The sequence below is a fragment of the Chelonia mydas genome, chromosome 1, assembly GCF_015237465.2.
Source record: "Chelonia mydas isolate rCheMyd1 chromosome 1, rCheMyd1.pri.v2, whole genome shotgun sequence".
Classification (NCBI taxonomy): Eukaryota; Metazoa; Chordata; order Testudines; family Cheloniidae; genus Chelonia; species Chelonia mydas.
The window spans coordinates 39,082,773-39,095,992 of record NC_057849.1 but is presented as its reverse complement, the minus strand read 5'-3'; the positions used below and the strand labels follow the sequence as shown (position 1 = coordinate 39,095,992).

Here is a 13,220-nt window from a genome sequence, read left to right as displayed (position 1 = left end):
AACATCTGTGGTCCGGTATAGGCACTGACCCAGTGGGTGCTCCAGAGCTGGAGCACCCACGGGGAAAAATTAGTGGGTGCAGAGCATTCACCGGCACCCAGCTCCCTGCTCTGCCTCTCTCCCTCCATGCCTCTTGCGCGCCGGTGGCCCTGCACTTACCAGCTCCTCCTCCTCCTCCCTCCTAGCACTTCCGGAGCGCCACGAATCAGCTGATTTGCAACGTTTAAGCTCCGGGAGGGTGGGGGAGAACCTGGGGTCGGTGGATGGGACCGGCCTTCGAGCCCCATGGCGGGGGCCAGCAGCCAGGACCCCAGGTGCCAGTGGTGCCCCCAGGCAAGGGGCCATGCTCAGCACAAAGCCTGGAGGTGCTGCAGCATACCCCGCACCTCTACTTCCTGTGCCTATGAAGACCCGCTGGCACTCTTAAATTGACCTCCCATGGTTCAGCAAATTCTCTGGTTTGGCACCGGTCAGGTCCTGAGGGTGCCACACTAGAGAGGTTCAACCTGTATAAAATAAACGCAAATAATTTGCAGTGTCTGCAAACAGGTTACTCTAAACAGTTCTCATATAAAAACAGTTTTAATAAGTTTATGATAATGCAAATACAATACCTATGTCAAGAATACATTAGAGCCAAAGATTATCATCACGTAGCATTTCCTAGCTTTTGTTGGGATTAAGACACGTCTGTCTTATCTTCACCTAACTGTGCTCGGGAAATGCAGTGCCTATTCCACAGCATAGAAGAGCAAACTACAGAATCCCATCTTCAGACCTCTGCAATACCTAGACACACCTACAGGGGTCACATTTGAATCAATAAATCCCAAGAGCCTCCATACATTGGTATTAATGACAATGGTTTCCCCCAATTACAAAATAAATATAGTAGCTAGTACTTCGGATAACATTTTTTAAATATTGATAACTATAGACTTGTTTTAAAAAAGAAAAGGGGGGAGAGAGAGACTATTGTATACAAGAGGTAAGCAGGTTTCAGAGTAACAGCCATGTTAGTCTGTATTCGCAAAAAGAAAAGGAGTACTTGTGGCACCTTAGAGACTAACCAATTTATTTGAGCATAAGCTTTCATGAGCTACAGCTCACTTCAACGGATGCATACTGTGGAAAATACAGAAGATGTTGAAGAAAGCACCTGTCCTACCTCTGAATTTCATGGCTTCTCTCAGTTTTACTAGACAGCTGGGAGCGCATCTCCCATCCCAGGTAGACACAAGCACTAGCTCTGCTCAAGCCAGTATGCCAAAAAGAGCAGCATGGTTATTGCAGTATGCACAGCGGCTTGGGCTAGCTGCCCACTCAGACATGGGGGGGGCCGGGGGGCTTGTACTCAGGCAACTAACTCAAGCCATGGCCTGTGCTGCGATGACCACACTGCTCTTTTTAACACTCTACCTTAAGTGGAGCTAGCATGTGTCTGTCTATCCAGGCTGGAACACATGTTCCCAGCTGCAGTGTAGACATACCCTTACAGTAGGTCTTCACCAGTGTTCCCTCTAATTTTTCCCACACATGTGTGGAATGAATTTTGTTCTGTGCACCAATATGGAGGTGATGTGTGACACATCACCTCCATATTGGTGCACAGAACAAAATTCATGTGGTGGGAGATGGGATGGAGGGGTTCGGAGTGTGGGAGGGGGCTCAGGGCTGGGGCAGAGTTAGGGTGCAGGGATACAAGGGCTCCAGCTGGGGGTGCGGGCTCTGGGGTGGGGCCACAGATCAGGGGTTTGGGGTGCAGGAGAGTGCTCCGGAGCAACAGTGGGAAGGAAGAGAGGACTCCCCCAGCTCTCTCTCCCCCTCCCCCCCCACAACAGCACCTTGGGGGGAGGGGAAGATGCACCTCTCCCCACTGCAGCAGTTCCAGGGTTGGGGCCGCCTGGGTTCTTGCCGCCCCTCCCCCGTCTGGCGGGGCCACCTGGGTTCCTGCCGCCCCAGCAGGTCCTGGTGGGCCGGGTTCCCTGAGCGCTTGCATGGCACTAATTAGGTTGCTGCATGGCTACATAGCTTACAGGGAACTTAGCTCTTCGCTGCAAAGTTTACTCGAGTTAGCTACGCTCCAGTTACTTCTCTTGAGTTAGTGGCACCACACTGCAAAAAAAACACACTAGACCTGCTGCGTCCACATTGTTCCTGCACTTTCTTGGGCCGTTCTTTGTGCAGCAGCAAGATGAGCCACATTACAAATTATTTCCCACTGAATTGTCTGTCCTTTCTGGGCACATAAGAAAATGTTGGGAAGGCACTGGGGGACTAGTGTCATTTGAGTGGAGCTAGCCTGAGCCTAGATGATAGTGGTTGTTTCAACAGCTAATGAGTTGTGCTAACTTGAGCTTTATATCCCAATAGGTTAGCCAACTCATATTAAAAGCACACCACACTCCAGTTAAAGGTTTGAGTGGGGACCAGACTAGAGTAGGGCAACATTCAAGTTATAACTTGAGTCAACTCTGCAGTGAAGAGAAGCCCTTAAAGTTAACTGAATATACACATTCATCATTAAGGATACGATTCTGTCATGGAGGTCACGGAGCAGCAGCCAGCCCCGGGGCCACCAGAGCAGCACTCTGACTGCTAGCCCCCCACTCTGGGTATTTTAACAAAAGTCAGGGACAGGTTGCAAGCTTCCATGACTTTTTATTGCCCACAACTTGTCCCTGACGTTTACTAAAAATACCCGTGACAGAATCTTAGTTTAACGTATGATAAATAAGGTTAACTTTTAAAAAGGACTAGTGAAAATACCTTTTTGTACCACACAGATTTTAAAAAAAAAAACACAAAACCCAAACACCTTAGTATTTAAAATAGTATATAAGTATGATATCTCAGATAACACTGATAAGATTAGTTTTTGTCTTCTTCACATTATCTAAAAGCTCCCTTTAGTTGCTTATTATATTATATTTCAAATTGCAAATAATTCTACAAAGGACCTTGACATGTTTGTGGAACACTTACCTCACAGTCAAGACACACTATTATACGTGACTCCTGTGTTACAGATAAACACAATTCACAAAAGATATGTCCACACTGTAATGCATGATGACGAGCTCCTGATGAAATCAAGTCTAAAAGTAAAAGTTAGCAAAATCCAGATTTACTGCTTGAATCTTTTACATTTACCAACATTAAAAAAGTGACTGTTGCCATATTTAAATTAAAGTATAGCTACACAATCCTGCAAAAGCATTGGTCTTGCTGATGAAGTAATCCAGTAGCATTTTCAGGACAACCACCTTTTCTCTCTGAAACTTTAAGGAGGTGGTAATATCTTTTATTGGATCAACTTCTGTGGTGAGAGACATAAGCTTTCAAGATTACACAGAGCTCTTCTCAGGTCTCTCTAATATCCTGGGACAAACAAAGGTACAACAACACTGCACGCAATATTATAGTTTCAGGCATTTATAAAGCTTATCAAAAATAATGGTACTCCAAGAAAAAGCCAAGTGCACAGAAAGATCTGTGCCTCCTACAGTCTAGCAGTTTCCCCATCTTTGCAATTTTCTCTAAGGCTCAACAAAAAACACAGTGAAACTGACTTGGCTCCAGTCAGTTGCTGATGTACTAAAGTTCAGTGATCATTGAATTGTGCTGATAGGGAATTTTACAGGGATATACCAGGGGAAAAGCAGCAATAACTGTAACAACACAGGCATTAAAAATATCTCTTTAGCTAGCACCTGTAAAACTCCTGATTTAAGCTAAACAGACATAAGCCAGGTTTATACTAACGTAAAAAGATTAGCCACATACAATTGCACCAGTTTAGCTAACTTAGCACAAAATCACTCTAGTAACTGAAGTGGCACACAAGTTTGCAAATAATCTAGGTCTAAAATATTATCCCTTTGTGCTCAGAATTGTTTTGTACTCTTAATACGTGAGTTTCTTTTTGGAGAGACTGTTTCAAACCCTTCACTTTTAACATACAAAAAACCCATTCTACTGCAGATTATTAAACTACATTGATTTATCGTAAAAGCTTAACTGAAACAGTACACAGCTAGTGTCTATTAACAAAGTAGTTCCATTCAGCACTGTAAGCTAGGTATTACATATTTTCACCCATAGGTGCTGACTCCATGGGTGCTCAGGGGCTCAAGCACCCACAGAGAAAAAATAGGGGGAGCTCAGCACCCACAGGGCTGGACTGGGCTGCTACTCTAATGATCCCAGGGCTGGCCGCTAAACAGCTCTTCAACCCCTGGCCCTGCGCCCCCATCAACTTTTCAGCAGATCAACTGTTCAGCAGGTCTGCCCTGCCACTCACTCTTCTCTGCCCCCTCCTCCCCTCACTGCCCTTAAGGCAGGAGGGGACAGAAAGGAGCAAGCAGCAGGTAGGAGGCATTCAGGGGAGGGGGTCTGGAGAGTGGAATGCGGGCAGGAAGAGATAGAGTGGGGGTGGGCCCTCAGGGGACTCACTAGCAAAACCAAAAGTCAGCTCAGTGCCTATGTTTTCTTCTGTACCACTGCATTTGGACATGAATGGCACTCACCTATCACAGTGATGCACATTTCTAAAATGAACAGGACAAGGGAGGGAGGTCCACCATCACACAAATACATACTTCCTCTTACATCCATTATAAGTACTCAGCACATCCGTATTTGATCTCCTTTCTCCCAACGCCAGGTTTTGTTTCTTTTTGCTGACCTTCATCCCTTTGCACCCCCATCAGATGCTGGCCACAGCACCTGGGGGCAGCGGGACCAGGCTCTCAGGTAGGTGGGACTGGCCTGATCACATGCCCATTCACAGGGCAGAGCTGATCACTACAGGCCGGATTGTGCCCCCGCCCCCCAGCACGGGAGCGCCCTGTACCAGCAAAGGCGGGTGCGTGCAGTTGAAGGCCCAGGGCTGACGGGCAGCGGGAGGGACACGCCAGGCCACAAGCAGCGGCATCTCCCGGAGCCTCTCCCAGCAGCACCGCGCGACCCTCGGGCGAGGGGAAGCTTGTGGGCCCGGCACGAGGGAGACGCCACGGCCGAGGAACATGAGCAGGGGGAGGCCCAGCGCCGTGCGGGGAAAGAGCGTCTCTCGGGGGCCCGCGGCCGAGGCAGCGCAGGCTCGCTGGCACCGCACCCGGGGCCTCTCCCGCCAACGCCTGAAGGAGCCGCGAGGGAGGGGGCAGGGCAGCCCGGCGCGCCCCGCCCTGGCTCCGGCTAACTGAAGGGAGGCATGAGCCGAGTTGGCCCCCGCGCGAGAGAAGCGCGCGGCCCCAGAGGCCCAAGGGAGCCGTTGGGACCCGCCTCTCAGGGTGCAGGGGAAGGGCCCAGGCCCGCAGCGCTCGGCCCCCTCTCACCTTGGGAGACAACTGTTCCGCGTCGCGAGCACCCGACGCACAGCAGCCCCCGGGGAGGCAGCCCGTGGGGCTCGTCCCGCGCCGCCGCCATCCCGCGCCTTCCCACCTCCAGCACGCGGACCCGGGCAACAGCCAGCACGGCACGTGCCGTCAGCCACCAGCCAATAGCAGCCGCCCTCCTGTCACAGCCGCCAATCATCGCGTGGTGATGGCCACGTGGCAAGGCCTCCTCCCTGTTACTAGGTAGGGAAAGGGCCTAGTGGGTTCTGGAGTAGCAGCCGTGTTAGTCTGTATCTGCAAAAAGAACAGGAGGACCTGTGGCACCTTAGAGACCAAAAGAAAAGGAGTACTTGTGGCAACTTAGAGCAAACCAATTTATTTGAGCATAAGCTTTAGCTCACTTCATTGGATGCTCAGATAAATTGGTTAGTCTCTAAGGTGCCACAAGTACTCCTTTTCTTTTTGCAAATACAGACTAACACGGCTGCTACTCTGAAACCTTAGAGACTAACCAATTTATTTGAGCATAAGCTTTCATGAGCTACAGCTCACTTCATCGGTTTTGGTGAACTACTGGGGTCAGGTTATTCAGCAGGCCCAGGGGGATGGCCAGCAATGGAACCTAGGCTTCTGAGTCCCCTCTGGTGCACTGTCATCTGGACCACCCTGCCATGAGACCGCTGAGCTTCCTGGGGTAGAGCTGTCACTGGTCACCACATTTGTGCCATGGTAGATCATTGGCCCTACCTGCCTCTAGCAGCGATTAACTATTACCTGGCCTAGCAGTGGTCATGAAACCACATGGCTTAAAAATATAATTCAGAAGTTGAAGGCACTGTCACTGATGTTATAAGTGACATTTTTTAAAGATACAAGTGTTTTCTTTGGTTAGAACAGATCAAATAATATGGGTTGAATAAATTATTCAATGTCACTTCTATAGTGTTCCCCCTGCTCTTATTTTGTTTTTGATTAACATGGACTTGAATCCCTTAGGTTTCTGTTTCAAGTCAACTAAAACAAAACAGTCAAACCCATCAAATTTCTCCTGGCTTCCATGACAAAGCCAGCAAAAATGGCAAGTCTACATGTGGTTTCTATGCAAATCCATAAGCCAGCCCAGGTTTGCTGCAAACTGAGGGCAGGTCTACACTTAAAACACTGCTGTGCACCACTGTAGCACACCAGTGAAGATGCTACTATGCCAGCAGGAGAGCTTCTCCCATCAGCATAGTTAATCCACCTCCCTGAGAGGCAATAGCTAGGTTGACGGGAGTGTCCACATAGCACTGTATACATTGGGGGGTTAGGTCAGTATAACTGCATCACTCAGGAGTGAGGATTTTTCACACCCCGGAGCGACATAATTATACCTATATAAGTTTATAGTGTAGATTGAGCCTACTACTTGAGTAGGGCTGTAGGATGTGGCATGGACATAGTTCAAAGTCCATGAGGTGGGTTTGCAAACTTTGCATAGCTATATATTAGGTTTTTGTAACTGGCATATGAATATTTCAGTGAGTGGGGCAAATACCAAAACTGTATTTTGAGGGAGGAGCTGAAGGAGTCAATGGCAGTACTTACTGCACAAGCACAGGGAGAGTATTCCAGACACAAGGGTAGTGTGGAAGGAAGCATACAGATAGGAGTGAGAAGATACAAAGAGAAAGATACACATATTAGCAAACCCATAATTAACCTGAGCTGAGTTTAATGGAGTGAAATACTGACTCCATTGAAGTCATTTGTAAAACTCTCATTGCTGCCAGGGTGTGTAACAAAATCCCAAACTAGGCAAGTTTCAGTTGGTTTTGGTTGTATTTTACAGTAGTCCCTATAGGCCTCAATTGGGATTAGGGTCCCATTGTTGTAGGTGCTGTATATACAAAGACATGATCCCTGCCAAAAAAGTTGCTTCTGCTTGTAGAAGTAGATGCTAGGTTGGTTTGCTTCGGTGAGGGGTGTGCCTATATTTGCTTATTGTTTGGGCTTCAGATATATTCTATAGATGAATGAACAAGTTTAAATATAAACAATGTCATACGTTAGATACCATTTTACTGCCCATTAATTTATTCAAATGTATGAAAGTATCTATAGGTGCATATCCTGTACTCTATGCCTATTCCACAAATTAAGATGAAAAATATGATAAAGGACTTGTAAAAGCGTGAGCTGCGGCTTTAATAGCTTGGTAGGGGGACAGGGAGCAGCTGACCTTACCCCAGAAAGAAGCCCAGCAGACAGCTGCTGGGAATCAGCTGACACAGTTGATTAGCACCTCCTGAGTGGCACACACTCTCAGTTGGAATATAAAGAAGAGCTCAGGAATTAGGGGGGTGGGGAGTGAGTTATGAGAGGGTATTTTTTGGTCAGTAGAACAGATGGTAGACCCTGTGAAGTTCCCATCAGGTTGGAAAGTGCCATACCTAGTAGCTACTAGAGATTAGAGAACCTGAATCTGAACCTGTAACCAGACAAGACAGTTGTTAGTGTTGCTTTTTGTATGCTTTCTTTGCTTTGTTCAGGAAGCTAGCAAACAGAGGCATGAAAGGGACAGAAACCTAACTTTGGTGTAGCTAGCTGTCTGTCTATCCCTGACTGGTAACTAGGGACACCAGCCTACAGGACTATGTATAAATATGCACCAACACTTCATCCATTAGTACATAACACATTTTATAAATTTCAACAAAAACAAATAGATATTCTCCTACATAGTTATCGAGAACCATTTTACACATGTAATTTACTATTTAATGAGTATATAAGCTGTGCATTAAGTGGTTTTTTGTATAATATAAATAAATGCTAAAAAAAAGGGGGAGGGGCTTCTAAACTATAGCCACTAGATGGTAGCATAGATTAGGTTCACTCTCAGTATCTTCACTGCAAAGAGAAAGTGTAATTGTAGCACACTGAGTAGCCATACCCATGCTAATTTTAGCCAGATCAGGTAACACTACCTGCGAAGAAGTGGCAGCATAGTAGTAGCCAGAGTCCCCGTCAGGCTTGTTTTCGGGCAGCTACCCAGAGTACAAGCACATGCCACTGCATTTTCACTCCTATTGTTACCTGTGCTAGCTAGGCATATTCACTTTGCAATGAAGACATACTCCCTGACTAATTCAGGTCCTACTTGCTTTTATTCACATGAGTAATCCCATTGGCTTCATCAGCCTTTTCTGTACTGGAAAATGTGCTGTATTACAAACATGAAGTTAAAGACAAGATACTCTTTCTATTTCAAATTGACCTCATGGATGAGAGTGAATGTTATGGGTAGTCTGCCCCGTAAGGGTAGTGGGGTCTAGTGGTCAGCTCACCCTGTCACATGGCATGGCCATTTAAGAATCAGAAAGGTCCAGTTATATATACAAGGACGTGGGAGATATTCAGATTGAGGAAGTGGTTCCAAGAGTGAGAAATGTTTGGAAGGAAATTCCATTTCTGTTTCTTTAAGGGCCAGGGGTCAATTAGTAGCTCCCATCTCCCCACAGCCAACTGGGAATGAGAACATAAGAATGGCCATACTGGGTCAGACCACAGGTCCATCCAGCCCAGTATCCTGTCTACCGACAGTGGCCAATGCTAGGTGCCCCAGAGGGAGTGAACGTAACAGGTAATGATCAAGTCATCTCTCTCCTGCCATCCATCTCCACCATCTGACAAACAGACGCTAAGGACACCATTCCTTACCCATCCTGGCTAATAGCCATTAATGGACTTAACCTCCATGAATTTATCTGGTTCTCTTTTAAACCCTGTTATAGTCCTAGCCATCACACCTCCTCAGGCAAGGAGTTCCACAGGTTGACTGTGTGCTGAGTGAAGAAGAACTTCCTTTTATTTGTTTTAAACCTGCTACCCATTAATTTCATTTGGTGGCCCCTAGTTCTTATGAGAACAAGTAAATAACTTTCCTTATTCACTTTCTCCACACCACTCATGATTTTATATACCTCTATCATATCCCCCCTTAGTCTCCTCTTTTCCAAGCTGAAAAGTCCTAGCCTTTTTAATCTCTCTTCATATGGGACCCGTTCCAAACCCCTAATCATTTTAGTTGCCCTTTTCTGAACCTTTTCTAATGCCAGTATATCTTTTTTGAGATGAGGGGACCCCATCTGTACGCAGTATTCAAGATGTGGGCGTACCATGGATTTATATAAGGGCAATAAGATGTTCCCTGTCTTATTCTCTATCCCTTTTTTAATGATTCCTAACATCCCGTTTGCTTTTTTGACTGCCGCTGCATGGACGTCTTCAGAGAACTATCCACAATGACTCCAAGATCTTTCGCCTGATTAGTTGTAGCCCCCATCATATTGTATGTATAGTTTGGGTTATTTTTTCCAATGTGCATTACTTTACATTTATCCACATTAAATTTCATTTGCCATTTTGTTGCCCAATCACTTAGTTTTGTGAGATCTTTTTGAAGTTCTTCACAGTCTGCTTTGGGAAAGCTGGGAGAAGGGGACCAGCACAAAGGTTGCATGCTCTCTCAGCCACCAGGAGATATCAGCAGGGAAAGGCCAGCCTGTTGAGGACCCTGAAGTCTGATGGCTAATTAGGGAAAAGCTGGCAAAGGCCCTAGAGCTGGCTCATCCTGAATCCAGCTCCAGAGAAGAGAGCTGGGGAGACTCCTGTTTAAGGAGAAAGTGAGGGACTAATTAACATAGTCCAGTTCCAAGAGGAGAGCTGGAAATTCTTGCTTAAGTAAGGATTAAAAGGAGTAACCTGAAGAGGGAAGGGTGCTAGCATGGGCGGCGGGTATAATAGGCCAGGGGAAATTCTGCCTTCCCCGGCGCTGCCATAGCCACTGGACCCCCAGTTGCGGGGTTTGGCGGCAAAGTTTTTGCTTTATTATGCCCCAGGCAGGTTCCAGGGCAGCTGAGGGGGCACTTACCACCTGTTCAGCTGCCCCAGAACCTGCATGGGGCATATCAAAAGTGTCTTCTAACAGACGCTTTTCCCCTGGGCGGGTTGGGTCCAGGGCATGGCATGGCTTTGGCCAGCCCCGGGCTCCTCTGTGTGGGGGGAGGTTCAGGGCTTTTCCTCCAGCCGGGGTATGGGGTGGAAGCTCCAGGCTGCGGCTGTCCTGGGGCTCCTCTGGGCGGGGAGGGGGCTTGTGGCTCTGGCCACGGGGGGAGGTGGGTCTCGGGGCTCCAGCCAAAGGGAGCGCGAGGATGGAAGGGGTGGAGCCAAAGGCTAGCCTCCCCAGAGGGGGGCTCCACCTGCCACCCATGGGTCCCAGAAACAGGTGCAAGTCTCCTGAAGGAAGGAACCAGAGGTTGCTCCTTCTGCTATGTTGCGAGGGAGGGGGGAGGAGCGAGGGCGCAGCGTGCTTAGGGGAGGGTGTGGGTTGGGGCGGGGGTGGGAAGAAGCAGGGTGGGACATTGGGGAAAGGAGTGGAATGGGGGCAGGGCTTTGGCGGAGCTGGGGGGAGCACCCCCCGGAAGATTAGAAACTTGGCACCTCTGGTTCAAAAGGTGTAACAGATACAAGTTTGTCATGACTATACAGTACCTATGCAGTGTTGTAGCTGTATCAGTCCCAGGATATGAGAGAAAAGGTGTGTGAGGTAATACCTTTATTGGACCAAACTCTGTTGGTGAGAGAGCTTACACAGGGCCCTTCTTCAGGTCTGGGAATACAGTATCTCTTAATTTGAGCACATTGGTTTAGTAAATGGTTGTCCTAGGTTTACTGGAAGTCTATCTGTGGTTTCTGCAGCCTCTTTAGTCTTCCATCTATGAAATTAATATTGGAGGAGCCCAGGTACTTTATTCACACCCTAGGCAACACCATTTAATGCAAGGAGCCATCTAGGGGTATAACTGCAGGCAGAATTTGGCCCTGTGTACTTTTGTGCCAAGTGCCCCAAAACTATGCTTATTTTAATTTAAAAGTGACAGTTTATGAAATTTGCTATTCCTGTCTTCAGATGTACTACGTTAAGAGTGAAAATATGAAGTGAGAATTTGCATAGTGACATGTACATATTTAGAATGTACTTGTGCTTTTTGTAAGTCATCCCAAACAATTAAAAGAAACTCTGCTATTTTTAGTTCCTGTCATATGTCTCTTTACTATGGGTGTCACACGTAGTACGTTTTAATCTAAATTCAAACATTTTCTTGTGTGGTTGAAAAGAATAAATTTAAGAGCGGTTATTATTTCAACTAACTGTCCCATTAGTTCAGTACGTTGTTTTGTTCAGCATTACATTTAACAATATGTTCTAATTTCTCCCTGCTTCCTTTTAGGAATCATCTAGATTTGAATTCTAGAAATTCTACCTTTACATACATCCCTATGTGACTTATTGCATTAATGAAGTTGCACAGAGCGTGGAATAGGGAAATATCAGACAGGATTTGAAGGTATTACATTTGTACATGGCAAGAGAGACCACGACTGGAATAGTGTGACCATAGTTTAAAGATATGTAAAACATGGAGACTATTCAGAGAGGTCTACAAGATTGATTTGTGGTCTGGAAAATATGCCTTATAGGGAGAGACTTAAGGAGCTTGATCTTTTTAGATTATTGAAGAGAAAGTTGAGACAACTTGATCATGCTGAATAAGTATCTATACAAGGAGACAGTATGACACTAGAGGGCTCTTTAGGCTATCAGACAAACATTTTTCTTATCTTAATTTCTAGCCTTTGAATCTTGATATGGCTTTAACAAGGAACGTTATTGACTATTACCTGAGGATATGGTAAATCCTCCATTACTTGGGCTCTGAGCTAGTAACTGATACCACATAGATGGACCGTTGCGCCCAGGCAGAGCCCCATTGAAGTGAATGTAGCTCTGTGTAGGTGCAGCAGTCTCTGCCCGTGCTTTTTCATTTGCTGGACTGGGACCATGGAACCTCTAAATCATGACTGAATGTCTTTGTAAAAAATATGCTATAATTCAGTCACACATTGACTCCATTCAGGCAACACTGGGTGAAATTCTTTGTTATGCAGAGGGGTCAGACTAGATGATCATAACAGTCCCTTCTGGCCCTAAAATCAATAAGAATTTCTCGTTATCTATGGAAGTGGTCTCTTTCAGACAAAACTCCCTTCAGGATAAGACCACAGAGTATACTTTATAATTTATTTTATAAAAAGTAAGCTGAAAATGGGTAATTTTTGGCTCTTAACTCATAACCACACAGCTCAGAATTCAATAACTTAATCGTAAAAATATAGGATTGGAAGGGAACTCAGGAGATCATCTACTCCATCCCTCTGCTCTGAGACAGGACCAAGTACACCAAGACCATCCCTGACATGTGTCTGTCTGACTCTCACCAGTTCTTAAAAACCTCCAGTGATGCATCCGATGAAGTGAGCTGTAGCTCACGAAAGCTCATGCTCAAATAAATTCGTTAGTCTCTAAGGTGCCACAAGTCCTCCTTTTCTTTTTGCGAATACAGACTAACACGGCTGTTACTCTGAATCCAGTGATTGTGATTCCACAACCTCCCCTGGAAGCCTATTCCACTGCTTACCTATCCTTATAGTTAGAAAGTTTCCTAATGTCTAACCTAAATCTCCCTTGCTGCAGATTAGTTCTTGTCCTACCTTCAGTGGAGATGGAGAGCAATTGATTATTGACCCCTTTCTAACAGCTCTTAACATATCTGAAGATTATGAGGTCCCCCCTCAGTCTTCTGTTCCTGATACTAAACATGCCCAGTTTTTTAACCTTTCCTCATAGGTCTGCTTTTCTAAACCATTAAACATTTTTGTTGCTCTCCTCTGCACTCTCTCCAATTTGTTGGCTTGTAATTTGTTTTTTAACCCAAGCACATAAGCAGACGTGATCCCTGCCCCAAACGTCTTAAAATGTAAAGACAAGATGCCACAAGT

At 46.1% G+C, this 13,220-nt stretch overlaps 1 protein-coding gene across 5 annotated transcripts in view; it reads right to left on the bottom strand.

The window, feature by feature from the left end:
- Nucleotides 1–13,220, bottom strand: part of RNF17 (ring finger protein 17) — a 241,496-nt gene that overhangs the window by 200,048 nt on the left and 28,228 nt on the right. For 3 of the 5 annotated variants that reach the window (XM_043530136.1, XM_043530132.1, XM_043530131.1), the window contains exons 1-2: nucleotides 5,337–5,457; nucleotides 2,986–3,098 (exon numbers count right to left, since the gene is read on the bottom strand). The exons of 1 other annotated variant lie outside the window; for it this stretch is intronic. In XM_043530136.1, the coding sequence (XP_043386071.1) occupies nucleotides 2,986–3,098; nucleotides 5,337–5,427 (204 nt within the window). In that variant the 5' untranslated portion in view covers nucleotides 5,428–5,457. Of the gene's footprint in view, nucleotides 1–2,985; nucleotides 3,099–5,336; nucleotides 5,500–13,220 lie in introns of those variants that run through there. One more of the 5 variants, XM_043530127.1, reaches the window with a different exon arrangement.